General features: G+C 42.5%; 1 protein-coding gene across 6 annotated transcripts in view; it reads left to right on the top strand.

The window, feature by feature from the left end:
* Positions 1 to 22,278, top strand: part of MYNN (myoneurin) — a 237,253-nt gene that overhangs the window by 152,053 nt on the left and 62,922 nt on the right. For 5 of the 6 annotated variants that reach the window (XM_069213201.1, XM_069213202.1, XM_069213199.1 and 2 more), the window contains exon 6: positions 18,659 to 18,742. The exons of the other annotated variant lie outside the window; for it this stretch is intronic. In XM_069213201.1, coding sequence (XP_069069302.1) covers positions 18,659 to 18,742 — 84 coding nt within the window. The remainder of the gene's footprint in view (positions 1 to 18,658; positions 18,743 to 22,278) is intronic. 6 annotated transcript variants of the gene reach the window in all.

Genomic DNA, 22,278 nt, shown 5'->3' with positions numbered 1-22,278 from the left:
ACCGAATCGGTATGTATGCAAAATTCCAAATTGAGGTTTGGCAACGTTTCCAAATCGCAAATTGTAATTCATACATACCAAAATGCATTTTTGCAGTCCCAAACAGCCAGATTGGGCCGTTTGTGACTGTCAAACTGCACAGTATTTATGGCCTCAGATTTTTTGTATGAATGCATGCAGTTCAATTATGTATAAAAAAGTATAAATAGTAATTACAAAAAAATAAGGTAAAAATTGTTCATGCTAAATATTTGCAGATGTTAGAGCATGTTATAATAATGGTACATTTCATAATTGCTTGGACTTCTCCTTAACAGAAAGCCCTTAATTGCATTGAAATATGCCAACATCCCCATCTCCACTGATTAAGTTCAAGTAGTACTAAAACTGCTAAAAGTATACCACCTACTTAAGAATATACATTTCTACAGAACACATCAGGTTTATTATTTCAGTGCTCTGTGTGGCCCAGTTGATTAACCTATGAACCGTGTCTTTGAAAACATTTTGCCTATGTCTTGAGAATGAGAGAGGAATGGAACTAGTATGTTTTTTAGGTATGCAAAGCACTGCCTTTTCCATTCCAAAGGATCACAGCCAGGTAAGACTGGCCCGTCGAAGCTCTATCCCTCACTTCTTCATGTCTTTGCTATATCATTGATTCCTATCGCCTTCAGGCCTCAAATTTTCTAAAATCTACATCAACTAAGCATTCACCAACTTCCACAAGAAGTGTGATTTTCCAGCAATGGGTTTGGGGATAATTTTACTCATTGTCTTTGTACTCCACTGAGATTATGGCATCTGAAGTGGTAGTCCAGACTTCTACTTTTCCAGTATTGGATCTTTAATAGATTCACATGCTTGAGTCATCCCCGTTGTCGAAGTAGAGGTCCTACGGTATATTAACATAGCAGTATATATAATTACCATAGGCCCAAAAGGCAATGAACAATCTGTTTAGTAACCTATCTATGTCCTTTAAAAAAAAGAAAAAAAAAGGACCAAACGTGACTTATGACCAATCAGGTGACAACACCCTCTAGAATACTCCCAAGAGAGGCTGTTACCCTCAGCTTTTCTACTGGACATCGTGTGAAAGGTGTCTGCCTGTCCTCTGCTCAGTTTCTTCCTCAGCTTCTGGTATTGTACCTTTATTTCAATTTGGCTGTGGCTGAAACACCTAAAAAAAAGGTTATTTAGACCCTGTACTTCATGTGGAAATAAAAGACTACATGTTGATGACCTTCTCAGAGATTGTATATATTGTCTACACCATATTCATGAGGTGAAAGACTGTAAAATCTGTTGCACCCTTTCAACAAAGACATTAAAAGATCGTGAGGGTAGACTTTTACTGCGACTGCAGCAGGGACAGTTTCTCCTTTAGTGCTGAGGGGCTGCACCCCTCTGAAATTCCTACACATTTACAGCAACAAATAATAAATAGATCAATTTGTTCAGATATGTGATCGTAACTTTAAACAAACCAATGCATTTAAGTCTGGGCTGTCTGTCTGCCCTAGGCTGCCTGCCCCGCCTCGCTTTGAAGCAGGAGACTGAAGTAAGGCAGCAAATCAACTTTCAACACTGTGACCTACGATGCAGGGCTGACTGCTAAAGCCCTTCATTTCCATTGTGGTCTATGGCAGTATCCACTATAGGCCAGTGACGTTTAAGGACATGGTATCTGGCGGCAAAGTATTCATGCCTGCAAGAAGACATCCATTTGCCATTCAGAGGCATAGATCCCACCCTTTCCCCAACCGTCATGCAGTAGGAGTGGATGCAAGCATGTGTAACTTGGTGCCTTTGCTTTGGTAATGGTAAGTGTTATAATGCTAATCTTGTCTTATTTTTATTGTACTGAGACCCCATATCACACTAACCTCCCCCACTGTGTCACCCCAGGCCCTGGCTGCAAATCGCTGGCTCCTTTAGAAGTGGAGCTGCTGTATTTGTTCCCTCTCGAAATCGATCCAAAAGACAAGCACGGTTCTTGCTCCCTTGCGAAATTGATTCAAATATTGGAGCAAAGGGAGAAATATGATGTATGGCTTTAAAACTGGCCCTATTGTCATGCCGTTAGCTTTAATGCCAAAAACATGGATTGATACGCAAACAATGAATGTTAAAAAGTGATTTAGTTCCTCTTAAGTCTCATGTTTTACTTAATGTTGCATTCCCCAGGAGAGTTAGCTGTTTCATCAGACTCTGTTTCTGTGCGCTGTATTACTCTTGCATAGTGCACACTATGACTCATGCCTAGTGGTAATAAGGGGCTTTAAGAGCACTGGTGCTGAGGCTGAAGGCAAAGCAAAGTGCCTGTAAGTGGGTTGGCGTCTCTGCTGTTCTGCTTTGCTTCAAACTAAGAGGGAACGAGGCTAAAGAATACAGCACTCTTAGTCTGAGTAATTAATTTTAAGGCACGTCCCAGGGTTCAGACATAAGTATACAAAAATATTAACATGAGCACTTAATTTGAATCCAGCAAAACACATCACCATGAGGATCGAATCTAAAATAATCCTTGTCTTTGCCAACGTCAAGCTGTGGAACCCTGGACATCTGGGACAGGAGACATTTTCCCCAATGGGACTCCGATTTTCCTGAGCAGTGTGTCCACCCTCGGAAATGAGTTCCTTCTGCCTCAGGGCCAAGTTTCCCCACCTTATATACTTTAAACAAACTTAAGAGGAAGGTTCTTGTAACCTCCCTCCCTTCGAGTTAGTTGTGAAATCGCTGGCCGTACTAGGACAGTGTTGAAATAACACGCAAAGGATTGTCCAGATACCAAGATGTATTTCCAAGACAGAGACGTACCCTTCTCTGCTATAAACATTCTCATCCTTGTACACGCTTATCAGCATTGCATCCCACATGTTATGTTCCCTTCAGAAAATCGAAAACACGTTAACAATCTGTGCATGAAAAAATACCTGCTACACTCATGTGGTGGCATTTGAAGCTAAGCTAAGTACAAAATGAAGTCAGTGGTCAAGTTGGAATCAGTGGTTAAATACAGGTAGCATTACGTCTGCAGAGCGCACAAAACAATGGTCATGTATTCCAGTAACAATTGAAATTCAGTGTAAATGTGCGTGAATTTGGTGCACAGAGGTCAAAATATTTAGAAGGTAAAAGCAAAAAGAAATAAAGTGCTTAAATGTGAATGAGTGCAGTGTATGTTTGGGGTGGTAAAATGAGAGAGATGCTAGGAAGTGCATTCAGGGGAAGAGTGCAAAGAGGGTGCTGAAGAGGAGAGAGGAGGTTGAAAATGTGCAAATGGATAAGATGTGAAGAGAAAAAAGGCAAACATACCCAACAGAAAACACACATAACTGAAGGCCCTACTCCTTTCACAGGCCTCAATAATATTTAATTCAAAGTCTCACAATTTCAGAATTGAAATATTTCCAATGTTAATTATTTATAACGAATCGTTGTTGTTACTCATTTATCTTGAACAGCTAACAACGATTGACAAAGCCAACAGTACTGACAGGTTTTAGGTGTATGTCTGTTATGCTTTATTTCTGGATGCAATAACATTTCAGAGAGAAACCAAAATACAGGCCAGGTGGTACACTATGGGAATCACAGTTTATTTTGCATGTTCCCTTTTAGAGAGGCCCCGCATTTTTCATCCCACTTAAAGACCTGTGTGCACATATTTCTGTATGACTGATTGCATCCAGCAGTTGTGGGTGCTTCCTGTTGATGCTGCATGCAGTTCAAGACACTGGATGAGCACATACTTTGAAGGGCCTGAAGTTGTTGCAGTGTACAATTTGTTCATTAAAGTGAAGGGTGAACATATTAATGCAATAAGATATGGGACAGTTGTTAATGTGCTTAATATTTCAAGTCTATACATTCCCACTGCTTTATAAACCTTGCTTTTTCACTAAATGTATTTCCTTTCACCTGCACCATTTGTCAGTCTTTTGTTCAAATTTTTCTTGGGAGGAGGACCCTCCCTGGACCCGACGTTTGTCCATTGAGCTTGCTCGCTTCACTCACTACATAAAAGTCGTATGCAGACTTTTACACCCCACCATTTTCAAATGTCACCAGCCTTCAATGGGCTGCAGAGGTCTAAAACTTCTATAACTGTCAGCTCTGAAGAGAATTCTGACTCCTCTGCGACTGCTCACAAAAGGTCATCAAAAAGGGAAAGGTCTTCTGACAAGGAACACTCGGAAACATTGAAAAAGGTCTTAAAAAGTCTCACCATGAGACTATCAAGGGCACAGCTGGCAATGTCAAAAAGGATTCTTGTAACTACAGTAGATCTCACCCTTCTACTTCACCTAGAAAATCTGTTGTCAGCTCTTCAAAATCCTCTTCAGAACCGTGGACGGTAAAATCTGCTTTAAAATTCTCGTCGACAAGCACAGCGTCAATGGCACAACCAACGAGGAGGACAAGCACTACTTTAACATCGAATATGGCATCATCGACGACAACATCAACAATACCGTCTACCTTGACATCTGTTCCATCAACGACGACAATCCTACCATTGACGACCCTGCTGTCGATGATTGACTCGTCGGCGAAGATGCTACCATCATTAACATAGCTTAAAACATCAATGGCATTGTCAATGACACAGTTGACGATGATTAAAATTTCAAAAAAATGTATTTGTCCTGAACACACCTCTCCCAGCAAGGTGTCTCCATACCCTCCAAGTTATCTCCAGCTACTATGACTCTGACAACAAGGGTCCATTCGAAACAGCACATAGACCCTCTGAACTAAGGGTAAACTGCCAGGACCTAGATGACAAGAAAAGTAAGAACAGTTTTACGAGGAGTTCTATCAAGAACCCAGATTTGCTAATAGACTCATATAAGCATTACCAATTTCATGAGCAACCTCATGCATCTCAAAACCTGGTTCAAATGCCTTTATCCTTATTGCAGGACCTAGAGGGCATGCTAAAAGACTATCACGCTAGATTTCCTGATCCGGCTCCCCAGCCCTCAACAGAACATGTAACTGTTCCACCTCCTTCGCAAGTACTGAGAACACCAGAACATCTATCTCCTCCAGTGATGCCAAGAATGACTCTAGCATCCACCATCGCTGCTCCTCCTTGAGAAGATTCTTTGTCATCTAGTAACAAACATGAAGAAGTGAGATCCATAACACTTATTCACACCAGGAGTTGGATGAATATCTTCTGCCATCACCATCTCCACTTGCCTTCCATCCAATAGACTCTCCACTTGAAGATATTGGGGGGTTTTGTGCTTTAATGGAGAGAGCAGCTTATAGATTTCAGCTCCCAATAACAGTCAGTCAGACTGTTTACTGTATGACTTTAGGGAACCACAAAGAAAAACGGTGCATTATAGATTACATCTGGAAGAAAGGCATCAAAATCATGCAGAATCTGGCTACAGTGGCTGCTGTCTTGCCTCGGTTAGACAAAAAATACAAAGCCCCTGAAGATTAACCAGCCTGTTTAGTGGGCCACCTGAAGGCAGACTCGGTTATTGCCCAGGCAGCACAACTCAGTTCCAACAAACCATCTCCACCTATTTCGGCGCATCCTTATAGGGAAGGCAGGTGCCTATACAAAATAGGAAATTGCTTCACGTTGATGTCAGAAGTTACAGTGCAGGCAGCTAATGCTCTGACCATTTTAACTCGCTATGACCGGCAAATATGGTCAGGCATTGGATCTCTTATTGAACAGATACCCGAGGTCAGGAAAACGGAAGCGAATAAATTGCCGCAGGAAGGGGAAAGGACTTCATTGGAAATTGTCGACTGCGCTCTGGACATTGCATCTACGGTTTTCTGCCAGGTGGCAGGGGCTGCAGTTCTGAGAAGACAAGGGTGATTAAAACCCACTTTGTTTCGGCCAGCTGTTCAAACAAAAGTATTGGGCATGGTCTTTGACGGAGAGTCGCTTTTTGGAAAGCATGTTGATGAGGCAATATAGTCAATAAAAGCTGACACTAAGACTGCCAGGTCGCTGGATACCTACAGTTTAGAAGAACCCCCTTTCTTGGAGCTCGAGGGAGAGGCATCGCCACATATGGGGGTGCTTATCAGTGATTCCAACAACCTTATCAACAATACAGACCTTATTACCAGCAACAGACACATAGACACACGCCTGCAGCAGCATACCATAAACAAGGGCTTCGTAGAAATCAGCTCTCTCACTGTAAGGAGTAGAACAGAAAACAGTGACCTGAACCGAGTGGCGGCTACTGTCAATCTTTCTTCAAAAGAGGGTATATTTCCAACTATATTCATCATTGGCAGAAAATAACAGACAGGTGGGTATTGGATCGTATCTCCCATGGACATACCCTGGAGTTCATCCAGCGACCACCTATGACTCCTTTGAAGGAAATGAACCTGCCTCATCTTCAATTATTGCAACAAGAAGTGTGCATCATGCTAGAGAAGGAAGCGATAGAAGGACTTCCTGCATCCCAAACGGGAGTGGGTTTCTCGTTCCGATTTATCCTAATCCAAAAGAAGTCAGAGGAATGGAGACCTATTCTGGATCTACAGAAGCTGAACAAGTTCATGCTAAAACAATTTTTCTGCATGATTAGTCTTTCAGATATCCTGAGGCTCCTAAATCACAGAGATCATATGACCACCATAGACTTACAAGATGCGTACTTTCACATCCTATACATCCCAAGCATCGAAAATTCCTGAGATTTATGGTAGCCGGCACCCATTACCAATTTAAGGTTCTTTCCTTTGGACTCAAATCGGCGCCACATATTTTCACACAATGCTTAGCTGCTGTGGCAGCCATGCTGAGCAGATCAGGACATCAGGTATTCCTATACCTCAACAACTTCCTGATCAAGGCACCCTCAGCCAGTCAAGTGACAAAAGCCACCACAGCTTGCCTTAAGCTCTTCAGCAATTTGGGCCTAACAGCCAACAACCTCAAATCTTTGACTGTACCATCAACACAAATAATGTTCCTAGCAGCAACTTTGGACACCGTACAGAGCAAAGCCTACATATTGCAGGACAGACAATGAAAACTACAACGCCTAGCTCTGAAACTTCAAATAAAAATGTATGTTTCAGTGGTAATGTACGAATCACTCCTAGAGATGATGTCCTCTTCCATAGATCTTCTACAGTTCGCTCTCTTAAAGATTAGGCCTTTGCAAGAAGAGCTAGACAAGCAGTTGTTACAGGTAAACAGATCCTTTGAGGACCTAATCACTGTCACTTCTCAAATGATATCAGCCTTAAGCTGGTGGACTCTTCCTTACCATCTCTACAAGTGTCTCTCATTCCTGCCTCAAGTTCACAACTATGTTATTACCACAAATGCATCCCTGGACGTATGTGGAGGACACTTGCAAGAGTTGCAAGTTCAGGGGAAGTGGTCTGCAGCTCAGAAAGCTTTGCACATCAGTCACTTGGAGCTATGAGCAATTTTCCTCAGGGTCCCAGCTTTCCTGTCAAGAGTAAAACATGATTCAGTCCTCTTGCTTACGGACAGCACCACAAGCCCGTACTAAATAAACAACCCGGGAGGTACGAGATCGTTACCCCCTCCATGGAAGCACAGAGAATATGGAAATGGACGGTGAAACACAGCATCGCTATCCGCACCGAGCATGTGCCCGGGCTCAGCATCACCTTTGCCGGCAGTCTTATCAGAACAAAGTAATCCTGCCATGAATGGGAACTGGATCAATCCACACTAAAAGAGAGATTCGCTTTATGGGACAAGCCAGCGCACATAACAGAAAAGCAAATGCCAATTCTTCACATGCTGGCGTCCCTATCCAGGGTCACAGGAGAATGCCTTTTCTATAAGATGGTCCAGGATCTTTGCTTGCGCTGTTCCCCCGATTCCTGTGATCCCGAAAGCTCTCAGCAAAATCAAGGCAGAGAGGTGTTTGCATCATTCTAATAGCTCCCAGGTGGACCAGACAACACAGGTTCACGGAACTCCTCCTTCTAACCGGGACCACTCACATTTGCCTCAGACCAGTGCCTCACCCGTTAACAATAGACAGAGGCCAGGTACCTCATCCGAACCCAACATCTCTCCAATTACGTGCATGGCTTCTGAATTCAATGAATTCGAAAATCTGAGCATTTCAGAGGAGTGTTGATAGATTCTCTTGAAGAAGTGAGCAGACTCTACATTAAAAACATACAGATTGATATGGAAAAGATTCTGCATGTGGTGCTAATGTTCAAATTGCATCCTCTACAAATATCACCTGAGCAGTTTCTACCTTACCTGCTTTCACTGGCCCAGTCCGGTCTGGATCATTCCTCTATAAAAGTACATCTGGCTGTGATCTCCAGATATATGCATGCATATGGCTCTTCCTCCCTGTGTTTCAGCAGAATCAACAGTTTCTTTAAGGCCTCTTCAGAGTGTTTCCCCCAGTGAGGGCTCCTCTACCTGAATGGCATCCAAACTTGTTTTGCCTCAACTGATGAAACCACTAGTTGAACACATACACACAGCGGACCTCAGGTTTCTCACCTGGAAGGTCTCTTGACTCTTGGTTCTTACAAGCATCAGAAGAGTTAGTGAAACTCTGGCCTTTACAACCTAAAGGCTTTTTTTTACGTTCCACAGATGATGCCGTCATTCTTAGAACTAGCCCAAGGTTCATCCCTAAAGTACCTAGCAATTTCCATCTCAATTAACCTATCATATTGAAAATGTGTTTCTCAAATCCATACTCACTAGCAGAAAGATCTTTGCACACTTTGGATATCAAACGATGCCTCATGTTTTACTTACATCGTACAAAGCATCTCAGAAAGACGTGTCAACTATTAGTACCCTATAGTCAGATGTGCAAAGGAGCACCAGTGGCTAAAGCGACCATCGGTAGATGGATTTGAGCTGCAATACAGTTTTGCCACTGTAAAGCAGAAAAACCCTTATCAAGCAAAGGTAGAGTACACTCCACCAGGGCAGTGTCCACATGAACAGCCCTGATCACTGGTGTGCCTTTGGAAAAAAATATGTTGTGCTACAACCTGGAGAAGTGTGCATTTGTTTACACAGCACTATTGCTTTGTTTCGGCTCATCAAGCTGACGCAGCTGTTGGTCAAGCAGTGCTGTGCCATCTATTTAAATAAGGTGAGCCTCCATTACTCTTTTAAGAAATATATATATATATATATATATTTATAGTGAAACATATATTAAAATGGTTACATGTATTTAACATTGTATATATGAGTGATCACTAGAAAACATATTCTTGATATTATGACCTCCATCCACAAGTATATCTATAACAAATGTTTCTTCTGCTTACAGTTACTGCCTGCTACTCTTATTCAAGCATGTGCATCTATGAAAGATCCAGTACTGGAGAAGAAAACAAGTTACTTACCTCTAGTATTGGCATCTTTCATAGATTCACATGCAACTCACCCTCCTCCCCTGAGAGGCTCCCCTTATAAATAGGAATAAAAATTCCCACTTGTGCTCGAAAATCTGAGGGATTCAGCCTCTCTTGGGAGTGTTCTAGAGGGTGCTGTCGCCTGATTGGGCATAAGTCAAGGTTGGTCCTTTTATAAAAAGGACATAGATAGGTTATTAAAGAGATTGTTCACTGTCATGGAGACCTATGGTAATGTTATTATACCGTGGGACTCCCACTTCGACAACGGGATGTTGCAAGCATGTGAATCAATGAAAGATGCTGGAGCACTGAAGTTACAGGTAAGTAACTCGTTTTCTTCTCCTTTATACTTCCTGCAAGGATAACTTTCATCTACAACAGAAGATTCCTTCTCAGTTCTCCATAACACCCCACACAAAATTTGTAAGGATTTCTGCTCCCAGTCAACTGCTCACCCTGCCTTCCATTTTGGGCTAGATCAAGGTTTTTCTGCTGGGAGTCATAATGCCATAGTCAGCCTTGTCTTCGGTTTGGGTGGGGTGTGGAGCATCGCACTGTAAGTGGTTGGTTTTTCATTTAAGCTGTTTTTCTCCCAGGCTGGATCCCTTCTCTTCACCGCACACTCCTCTCACCCTTTCCGGTCACTTCTTTTACCTGCCTTTCTATTCTCTATGTCGATTATTGATTATGGATGCAACTGGGAGTTAATTGTGGCATGTAAACGAAGGAGAGGCCAGGGTGAATTTGTAATCAAGTTTCATGTGGTGAGAAGGGGTCAAGAGTGTATTTGGGCACAGGGATAATTTTGCGCTGGGTCGAGTGCCAGCTCTCTGCATATTCTACACATATAATGGAGGCAAAAGTGTGAGAGGGTTGGGAACAGATGGCAGGGAAGGGGTGATCATAGCGATGGCTGCAGTAATTGAGGAAGGAGAAAAAGGTTGTCTTGGTCACTTTAACAGAGTGCTGCTCGACCATCCAGCTTGCAACAGTGTTCTCTGTCTGACACTGGTGTGTTGCTTCCATGGAGGAAGGATGGGACTAAGAATTGAGATGTAGCTGGTTTGCATTCCACCATAAAGTCAGCTGGCAACTAGATCCTAGGCTCCCTGTGTTTTCAAGGAGCTAATGGCCTTTCATTTATTTCAATAGGTGCCACATATCACAGCCATGTTCCCAACTTTCTTGATCGTTTGGAGTAGCAAAATATTTTTTCATTCTGTGAGCTACCTCCTGGAGATTGTGATTTTTTTTCCCATAAACTGAAGGGTATTTGACTAGTGAGTCTGTACAGATTGCGGTTGGGTCCCAGTGCTGTTTCAGCGTTCCACATGTTTCTGTCTCTTTCCAAGGTTTTTCAGTCATACTTTTCAAAGATTATGCCTGTGACACTCTCAGCTCATGACCAGCAGTCAGTAAGCTCTCGTGATGCAGGAAGCATGTGCATGCATAGGCAGGAAAAGTATTGCATGCTTAATCTGGTAATGGAAACTGTGCCTTCTCCAGGGCTGGTACTGGGTGTGTGTACTCCGTATACTGGTACCAGAGATCAAGCCCAGCAACCTAAGAAGGCACTTGATAAGTGCTAATAGCCCATTGCTAGCAAAAGTTAGTGTGAGAGAAAATGTGTGCGCATGTGAATGTTCGGTAGATGCAAGAGGAGTACAATTGCACTTGAAAATGTGCATGTGTCTGAATGATTGATCTTCGCATGCTATACCACCTCTTAAAGTGACAGTGCATATAATGAGTATTTTATCCTTTTTTTTTTTTTTAAGTATAAAGCTACTTGGAAATTATAAAACCTGTGTTCTATACATGCAGTGACTGAACTAGGCTTCTACTGCACATTATCCTCCAAGAGTAAGCCTTGAACATTCAGCTTTGGTGCCCTCTGAAATTGAAGCCCTAAAATGGAGGTACGTGGCAGTTCATTGAACTCGCAGTAGTGCTTGGTTCCTGTGTCTCCAGGGACAGAGGGTGTACGGACTGCCTGACTGCCTTTGTGTCACAGAGCGTTAGACCCCAGATATCAGATGAGGGCCTCGTAACAATCAATGAGTTCAAGCTCTTAACTATGAAGTCCTTAGTAAACGGGGCATAGCACTAGTATTTAGTGTAGCCGAGTGGCCACCTATGTCAATATATGAGTCCAAAGCAGCCTCTAGTCAGGTAGCACTTTGTTTTGCATGATACGTTGTCTCCCACAGGATGAGCTTTAGCCTCATCTCAGAAAGCTGTGCTGAACATCACATAGATGCAATCTGTTTGAAGACTGCTTACTTCTTTATTTGAACCAGATACTTGCCTCCACATTCACAACGAAAGGTACACATATAGATCTCATTTTCTGCTTTTCTGGTTCCTCACATTCAGACTTTTCCTGTCTTATCTCTTTGATGGATCACTTAGCTCTGTTTTTTCCCTCATTATGCCAACTAAAAATGCCTGTAATACCAGTCTCTCCCTCTTAAATCAACATGTGCAGAGCCCTAAATTCATAAAATACCATTTTGTCCTCTGCACTCTCAGCTGATGCAACTTCCTCTTTAGCACCCTAAAATTGGTAAATTATTTTTTCTTCTAATCTTCCCAGTTTCTGCAGCTTTTTTTAGCGCAGCAGAAAGGTGGCTGAAGTTATTTCAGTGTGGTTATATTTGGGTGGTTGGTTATCGAGTTTTCCTAATATATTGTGGTGCCCTGAAGTAGTTTCCGCTGATTGTTATTTGGGCAAAATCCTTTATTTAATCCAGAAGTCATATTTAACTGTTTCTTGAAATGCGTTTTACCACGCCGTTAACTTTGTCCGACCAAATATAGATAATATATTACAAGTTGGGATTAGCATAACTCAGGGCATCAAAGGAACTTCAGTGATAGCTAGATGTATTAAGTAATTTGGCCGTTGTAAACCTTGCAATTCACAAAATTTTATGGTGGGTGACTGTTAACTCACTTTTGGTTGGCTCAGCGTCCATCATCAGAGTCATACACGCCAGTTATGACCTTGCAGGTCCTATGTAGGCACCACCCCAGCACGCTGACATCAATTCTATTCGGTGCGGCCCAGCCAGTGATGATCTAAAGAAGAGCGACACCTCAATCACTTTTTGACTGGCCTTTTTAAAACTTTTTTTTGAAGATTTTTGAGTGTCTAAAACTGGGATCCTGTCATCCGGCGATGTCAGTCATTTATCCGCACCTCGTGTGGTTGTGGTGTTTGGAGCTCAACCACAACCTGAAGTCGTTCTCCGAGTGCCAGGCCATGAATCCCAAAGCTTTAAGGGAGCGGTCTTATTTTCTTGGGTTGGGGTACAGTGAGGGATGGGAGCGGTCACTGGACCCTTTAGAATACCAGCTCCAAGATACTATGGACTGGCAGATGGACCTGGGTGAAGCCAGTGTTCTAGATACTTTCCCTGACACTGGCATGCTTTCTCCCCTTACCGTGGCTACGTAGGAGGGAGTGTCCTATTCCATGGTGTTGCGAAGAGCGGCCGAGGTCCTGCACCTCGAGCTGCCTTCAGTTGCAGTCAGGACTAACCTCCTGACAGAGGTGCTTCAGCCTGGGGCTTCATCTTCTGAACCCTTTTTTGCCCTTTAATGAAACCCTTACAGATGTCCAGCTGGGTACCTTGTCCAAACCCAACATAGGGGCCCCACAGTAAACAGGACAATCGCCCGCCGCCATAGACCAGCACCAAATCACCCAGCATTCCTGACGCAACACCCCACCCCTGAGAGCTCGGTTATCCAAGTATCTACCTCCCAGGGCGTGTTCTCTTCCACACCGCTGAATAGGGAATCAAAGAGGCTGGACCAACTTGGGAAGAAGATGTTTTCTTCCTCCAGCCTGTCATTGTGGTCCGTGATCACTGCATGCCTTTTGGGCCATTGTACCCATACTTTATGGGACACAGTTGGGCAAGTGCTGCCACAGGTCCAGCGGGAGGCATGGGCCATTCTTTACCAAGCTGTTGCTGACGGGAGAGATGCAGCAAAGTTCACAATCAGATGTGGGCTGGACATGGCCGACTCACTGGGCAGAGCGGTTGCATCAACGGTGGCCTTGAGGCAGCATGCCTGGTTGAGGCATATGGCTTTTCGGGGGATATCCAATCTACCCTTATAGACCCGCCCTTTTGATGGGACCCTTCTCTTCGGAGATAAAGCATATTTGGTGCTTGAGCGATTCAAGGATTCTCATGCTACGCCCAGGTTCTTAGGCCTCGCAGCTACCCTCGTCCTTTTCAGTCTGCTTTTCACCCCTTTCGTGGCTACGGAAGGGGTACCCCAAACATCCTTTCCCTTCCAGCCACCATGCCGCGCATGCTGCCCAGCCTCTGTGTGGCTGGAGACGTGGAATCCACTTCCCTCGTGGATCAGGAAGCCTACAGTCTGGCCAGTCAAGCGCCCCCTCCCCTGCAGCCGCTACCAAACCTTCCTAGTCTGACGCTTCCCCAACAGGGACCAGAGCGACAGCTGCAACCATTGCATTAGCACACGGAGTTCCAGTCCTGGACATCTGTCAGGCAGCAACATGGGCATCATTGCACACGTTCACCAAACACTACTTCCTAGACAGTCAGGTCCCAAGGGACGTGTACTGGATCCGGAGATTTTTCTTGAGTAGTATCCTCATGTGACGTCGGTCAGCTCCGTGTTTGGTTTTGTGTGCACCGGCTATTTTGTCACAGGTCCTGTATAGGCCTGAAGGACTTCCTAATATTATCTTGGTTCTCAGACCAACCTACGGGGCTGTACTGCTTGGGTATCCATTCTAAGGTAAGGAATCTGCAACTAGAAGTCTCTATCAGATGAACATCTTAAATAGCTTTGGTAACGCCTTATCTGGTAGAGACATATTTTAGTTTTGGATTCCTTACCGACCCACCCATCCTCCCCGCTCTGTGATCTCATTTCTAGAGACAGGGACTTCCCTTTCAGGACCCAAGTTATGACACACCAGTGGTGAGTGTTCTTCATGGCTCCGTGCTTCTGGCGTGGAAAGTCGTAAAAAGCAAATGAGTCAGTGCGCCGGGGTGGCACCTCTTTAGGACCCGTGACAAAATATCTGTCGGGCACAACACCGATATGGACACTGAGCTGACCGATGCCACCTGATGGTGCGAAGGAATACTGCTCGAGAAAAATCTCCGTATCCAGACTGTTGCCTGGGGGAAATTTTAAGTTTAGGAATCTGCAACTAGAATATGCCTCTACCAGATAAGGCATTACCGAAGGTAAGTAACTTGTTATTGTTTTCTAAACCCATTCTTCAATTCGGATATGCCGAAGTACTCCTGTTTTTCCTTGCATTGGTGTTTTAGGATCCAAATGGCAATTTGGATTATTTTATTTAAATGAAAAGTTTATTTTAGTTAAAAAGAATATAAACAGCAACAGTCAAATGCATATGCACAACACACTGCAGTCAAATAATTTATGTTTACAATATGTATATTCCCAAAATTGTAATTCATTACAGAAACATGATTAAAATACTCCCAAAACGTACATTTTGGACTTGTGATTGTCTTGGTGCTGATATGCAAATTTTACTTATAAATAGTGTTTTGCTTCACAAATTTGAAGTGAAAAAAAGACTGACCCTATTCAATGGATGATTGCACTATTGGTGAGATACCTTAGTGTGGCACACTATTTTTTTATTTTGCTTTGCGCTCATGGCGATGTGTTGTTTCTTCCTCTTCCTTGGTTACGGGTATCTTGCTGTTTCTTTGCGATGTCTGCATTGTCTTCTTGATTATTTTTTTTTGCAGTTTCATGTAGCGGGAATGCGACACAAAGATATTGGAGCTTTTTATTTATTTTTTGCAGTTTTTTATAGTGCAAACTTGATTCAAAGGTATTACAGTGCTTTACATGAGCACTGGTTACATTACACAAGAACACATTCATTTTTTGTGGCAAGTAATTTGCCCAGAATCACAGGATTCTGAGCCGGCGCTGAGACTCGAACCATGTTCCCCAGCTCCAAAGTCCGCAGCTCCGCCCCTTACGCCACATCCTCACCCCTAGGATTCTTTGAATGGTGCGTGTTGGGGCAGTCTGGGAATAACTTGTTTTTTTATATAGCGCTTCGTAATACAGGTTCCGCCATTTCATAGCGCTGCAAAGCAGCCGTCATTCTTAACAAAATCTCTATAAATCATTTGCATCGACTTGCAGAGATGAAGAGGTGAAAAAGCTGTGTCGGGATTGTTATCTGTGACGTCTTTCTGTCACGACCTCTGCAGTGGGTGCATTAACTAACTGTCTTGAGTACAGCTTAACACTATCCGATAGCACGTGCTCTTGATAACCTCCACAGGTTATTTCTAGGCAAGAAGATGGCGAAAGGTGCTATCTCCTAAATGTCAGAAAAGGAGTTGTGACTCCAGACCCAAGCACTTCACTGCCTCGAGCTTGATAGTAAAAAAACATCTTGCCTCTGGCTGTAAACTGGGCATCTTCAAATAGAGTTCAGTTAGCATGAACTCGAAACAAAGGTATTACAGTGCTTTACATGAGCACTGGTTACATTACACAAGAACACATTCACTTTTGGTTGCCAGGGGGGATTAAGTGATTTGCCGAGAATCACAGGATGTTGAGCCGGCGCCTGGTCTCAAACAATATTCCCCAGCTCCAAGGTCAGCAGCTCCGGCCCTTGCCACATCCTCTCCCCTAGGGCTCTTTTTCTTGTGCTAACTTGTGTTTTTTTAATATAGCTCTTGATAATACAGGTTCTGTCATTTCATAGCGCTGCAAAGCAGGTGCCATCGCTAATCATTTGCAGTTAAGCTGCCTCTTCTGTTATTCTCTTTGTATTACAGTCAATGTTTTTAAAAGTTAGGCTGATACTGGCAATGTAGAGGTATAATTCCTTTAAAAGTTTAACATACAGAAATATATGGCTGCCCCCTTTTCTTTGCTCCTAACTCTTTTCACCCCCTCATTCTCTGGGTAAGAGGCCACAAAGGTGCCTCTTTGAGGCGGCTTGTTTGGTGCTATAAAAGTTTAGGTAAACGCACCAGGAAGGGTTGCATCTCTTGGGCATCATATCCTGTCTGCAGGAATGAGGCAAAAATACTCCCAAGGTGGCAGCCTTGTTGTGTCCTCTCTCCTGCAGCGACAGGCCTCGGAGGGTTCACTTGGCATACGTCCACTACACTCCAAACCAAAACGCATAGGTAAAAGCAATTGTCATTTAAAATGCCAATAGCTCTAACTCTCACAAAATTGCGAGGACCTTTTGCATTGCAAATGCTTGTTTAAGAGCAGGCAGTGGTTCGTGGGACCACTTCCTGCTCTTAAAAAATATTATTATTTAAATTTTCAAAGGGGAATGGGTCAGTTGCAAATGGGTTACCACAAGTTTGAAACTGATGGTAAAATATTACTGTTTTGTGACCAGAATTCGGTCGCAAAACAGTAATACATACAATACTGTATCGGTATTCTGAAAGAACGCCCTAAACACCGCCCCTTCCAAATACCGAATCGCAAAATGCAGTTAATAAAATGTGATCCTGTAACGAGTTACCAAATCCCATTTCGCCTTTTGTGCATTGCAAAAATCATTTTTCCAGTCTCAAGCGGCCTGATGAGACGTTAACAACTGGAAAAATGATTTGTACATCCGGCCCTATAGTGCCGGCCAGCAAGGTTTGTGGTTTAGAAATACCAAAATATACACATATGCATACAGTGGTGAAATGAGTGTATTGAGACAGGTCTGCATTCTTGCCCATGGCCTGCAGTTTTTGTTTAATTACATTTTCCAACCTCTAACTGTTCATACCTTGTGTGACGGATCAGTTCCCAGGGACACCTATAGCTATTAATAATTTGCCCTACAGAATACTACAATTGATGGCATCAAATGCACTTGAGTATTGTATTGTATTTATTAATCATGAAAAAGTTAATTAAAACCTTTACATGATAAAAGTACACGTTCACAGATGTAAAAAGAATGTAGCCAAATGCAAGACACATTGTAGTTAAATGAGCACATCAGTAATTGTCATTCTAAGCATGCAGTACTAGAGAATGCCAATGCAAGAGAGAAACAAATGGAGTAGTGGGGAACAGTTAGGCAAAACAAATAAGGGTAAGGTGCTAAAAATAATTAAAAAGAGTAAAGAGCAGTGACGAAAAAAGCCCAAAACAAGGACAAATCAAGGATCTCTTCAGTGGTTGACTTTAGTAAAAGCAGATCTGATAAAATTTAAACTACCATTATTGAGATCGTTCAAACATGAAGGGTAAGCATACACATTTTTTTAAATAATACAAATCATGCGAAGATCAAAGTCTCTACCGCAATAATCTTACATAGAGTCAAGCATGCCTGAGTCAAAGTGCCAGTGCAAGGAAAGTGCAAAGAAAGCAGTTGAAAACGATGCCGAACATACGAAAGACAAGATTTTTCCGTGATTGTCTTTTGCTTGTCAGACAAACCCTTTTTCATTGTAGGTAAATAAAAAAAAAAAACTTGAGCTGTCCATGGTAGCACAATGCCATGGCACAACTCCCCTGCTGAAGGCTTATGCTAGCCAATATAATTTGTGCTGTTGCACTGTACTCAGTGGATATACCCTGTTGAAACCAGACCTGGTTGAGTGGATGGGAGCCTCTGTCCAGCACCTGTTGATTTATTCTCCGTAGTAAGATCCTTGCAAATATATTTACTGGGTGGTACTAGCAACGCCAGTATTTAATATCACCCCAGAAGATGCCTCTTAAAATTTATTAATTTCTTCCCAGCTGACTATATATTTAAATAATACTCTTCTCTTGTTTTAAGCTTTTTATAGATTTTATTTATGTTCGGACAAAGTTAGCAAGGAGATAAAGAAATACTAGTGTCAATAGCTGCACCTAAATGTATCTATCAAAATTGAAAACGTTCCTTAAAGCACATCTATGGTACTGCGGCCGAATTACCCACTGCTAGGCTTAGGTTAGTTTGGCTAAGAGCACTTGAAAGCCCATGTTAGGTAGATGCTTCTAAAGAAGTATTTAAGCATATAAAACATAAAGGTTTGCTTCAGAAATGTATCAAAGACTAAAGCAGGTTTTGTTTTTCTAAAATAATTTCATAAGTAGAAGAACAAGACCTGGCCGTCAAACGAACTGGCATGCTATGTGCTAAAACAAACTGTTCTTTTAAAACTACCGTAAGTAAAATATTCTGGGATTTAGTCCTAGCCCAACATAAGATACTCTGTTTTACTGTCTCTCTTCTGTTTTATAGGAGAGAAGCCATACAGCTGTGGCATCTGTGCGAAAAACTTTATTTCTTCTGGAGAGTTCAACAAACATTTTCGATCTCATACAGGTTTGTGCAAAGCAATAGCCATCTTCTGCTTTTTGAAACATGGTTCCTCAATTGTACGTTTGAAATAAGAATTTATGTTTTTATAAAAGACTATCCCTGCAGGCTTTATATATTTCTGAGCTTTATGTGGCATATGTTTTTCAGCAGTCCTAAAGTTAAAGTCACCATTTGCCTGTATGCCATTGTGGTCGACTCATTACAGACTATGATTTTACTCCAGTGGTGGTAAATCAATAGTAGAATTCACAGATTGTGATATTTCATTAAATGGAAGGCAAGAACTGGAGAGTGAAGCTTTCTAACATGAGTTATCAGATAACTCCACCAATAGTAGTTCGTTGGCATCTGCTCTCTACGTGTGGTAATACCAGACATCAAGCATGACAAGACAGTCACACTATTGCCATTCAGCAGATGTTTCCAGTGCAGTCCTGGCATTAAATCTACTATATATATATATATATATATATATCTACTATATATATATATATATATATATATATATATATATATATACACACACCCATACATACACACACACACGTCGCTCCATTACATTTTTCCATCAGGATTATAGCCCTTGTCGCAGTTAAATGTAAATATGTTTAGACATCAGTTTCTTCCCTCTTGGCTTTTCCTTCAATGTGGGAAACTCTTCTCTTTTTCTTCTTCTCTTCTACTCAGAATTGTACAGTTCCAGTAATGCGTCTTTAGCCAGGGTAAAGGAACTGCCCTGTTCTTTGGCAGCGGTTTTCTGTTTTTCATCCTTATTACACATGCATCTGTTTAGGTATGTTTATCAGCAATACCAGTTGTCCTTGTGGATCCGGCAGTACAGAATTCTCAACACAACTACAACCATCAGCAGAAGAAGCATTGTAGTAGGGTGCACTGGGAATGCAAGGGTGAGCAAGGAGCTCTGAGAAATGCCAGGCCACCCACCTTAGCTCTAAGAAATACTGGGTCCTAGACGCGGTCCCCAGCTCTTGGCCTGCCAGAGAACCCTTGGCAGGGAGCTCCACCCTCGGTTTGGGTCCAGAGGCTTTCTCCTCCAGAGCCATGGAAGAGGCCAGGGTGCCTTGGACACAACAGCTTTTTTTTTTAATTTGAAGGGGGAACACCTCAAATTCAGATAAATCAGGTCCCAAGGAATTCTATCAAGAGTGCGGAGATAGTCCTACCAGTAAACCAACGAGGAACATTTTCTAAGGAATCAGCTTAAAAACGCTCGCTTACCTAAAGGAAAAGCAATTTGAGGCAACAACAACAGAGCCTGAATTGGAGCAATGTAGGTCACAATACTTCAGCCACTAAAGAAACGGACGCGTCAGAAGAGAGGTTACTGAAGGAGAAGAAATTCTGGCCCCTAGGCCCAATGATAAATGGTGCCTCACCACTGATCTGTAAAAAGGCAATATTCTCAACAGTAGATTGAGGAAAATTAGTGGGTGGAGGCACGCACATCAGATACAACAGCACGTGACTCTGGATCCAGTGATGAGACCATTAAGCAACATGATGAGAGCAGATCAGTCCCAGACCAAAACTCATCACTTAGAAGACATGCATCAATCAAAGGGAAAGATTCCTACAGACGGTTGAACAAACAAAGGCCAAAAACAGTGACTTAGGAGCAATGTTCCCTCTAATTTTTTTCCACTGTGTGCGGCTGTGCGCGGCAACGTGCGGTCTCTGTGCGCTGCAGCCAAGGATACGTGCGCCAAGAAATTGACCATTCACGCGTGCGCAGCGCATAACTAGCCAACATCTTTGGCATTAGCCTCTCCATACCACTAAAGCAAAAAAGGGATATCATTGCTCCATGCAATAGGGCATCAAGGCAGTTTTGTGACCTGGTTGCACACCCCAAGGACATGACCTGTTAAGTGCCACCTACACCCCAGTTAGAGAAAACAGAGGAACATTGCCCGCGGCCTTTAAACGCTGTTTTCATTGACTTAAATCCAGATTCAAATATGAGCATTTTCTGCAATAGGAGAGCACGACTATCGCTCTAAAAGGCTTATTTGAGCTGAGAAAGTGATAATGCATATAAACAACTATGAAGTATGACAATGATGGAAAAGTTGATAACAGCACATTTCCTACTGTTCTGAAGCATTTCCTAGCTCATTAACCATTAATTTTCAACATAAATATCACTTGCTCGCTTGTATGCTAAAGTACGCCAAATGATGTTTAAAACACTCCCGCGGCATTTAAACGCTGTTTTCATTCACTTCAATCCAGATTCAAATATGAGCATTATCTGCCTTAGGGGAGCACGTATATCGCTCTAAAAGGCTTATTTATTAACGTGCGCGCGTGCCGAAGGGGCCTGCGCGATGGGGGAAGGAAAGGTGCGCGCGCGCCTTGCAGGGAACATTGCTGAGGAGTATAAGGAAAAACGTAATGCCACACAAGAGGGTGTGTCTCCTCTATCACATATGAAGGAGAGCAACAAAGTACCTTGTACTCCGAATATAAATCTTGTGACAAGGCAAGCGTACTGAACAAAGATAACTTGATTAAACTCTGCACAGCATTTGTCTGACCTGAGTAATATCACCTCCAAGGACATAGTCTATATTATTTGAGCCCCCAGCGGAAAGTGAACTCGATGAGTGAGCAGAAATCACATATGCAAGTAAAATTTCTGCGTAAACCAGGGGTGTGGAATTTAATAAAATATCTACTTGTCCATGGGACAGGTTACTTCTTAAATCTATTTGTCCAGTAAAAAAGTCTACTTGTCCTTTGAACACCATGTAGTGTGGCGACAAATTATGGCAGCAATCTCATTATGTAAGAGCTTTGATAATAGCCTCTCTGATTATGTCAGGGCTACTACAATAAAAAGGCTTGAATACTTGCAGTTTCAATCCCTACTAAAGCAATTTCCTTATTTTGCCACCTTTTCGCAGATCTGCATACTGGGGCTGAAGGAAGGAGTAGCAGTAGTTTCAGGGCTGGAATGCCTTTGAGTCTGCAAACCTACTAACTTGCATGTTTTAAGGATTGTCACCAGCTCTTCTCTAATCTTTTCCCATAATGAGAAAGGTTGGAAATGTACTCGTGACAAGGGCAGAAGTAGAAGTTCTTCTAGGGTTGGAAAAAAAAGAGGTTGAAGATAAAGTGAACTTGTAAAAGCTCAATAGACTTTCACATGAGCAAATCTATACATGCATAGTTGCTTGTGCTAAAATACAGTTCACAAATATTTTTTAGGAGTATGACTTCCTGGTTTACTTCTGTAAGTTCTCTGAATTCATGAAAGCCACTAATTCAAAGATATACCATGGGTGCACTTTAGTGACTTTCTTTAAGAATTGGGTCACTAATTAGGTCTGGCAATAACGAAGACATTTTGGCCCAGATTCAAGAAAAGTGGCTCTTCACAATGTGAAGCACCACTTTTCTTGCGCCTCCCTGATGCCACCATGTGTGCACCGTATATAAGATACGGCGCACCATGGCAGTATTAGGTACAATAGCATCAAACCTTTTTCCGCTATTGTGGTGCTTTGCAAAGTGCA

Source organism: Pleurodeles waltl, chromosome 11 (assembly GCF_031143425.1).
Source record: "Pleurodeles waltl isolate 20211129_DDA chromosome 11, aPleWal1.hap1.20221129, whole genome shotgun sequence".
NCBI classification, from domain to species: Eukaryota; Metazoa; Chordata; class Amphibia; order Caudata; family Salamandridae; genus Pleurodeles; species Pleurodeles waltl.
This window is presented reverse-complemented; position numbering and strand designations above follow the sequence as displayed.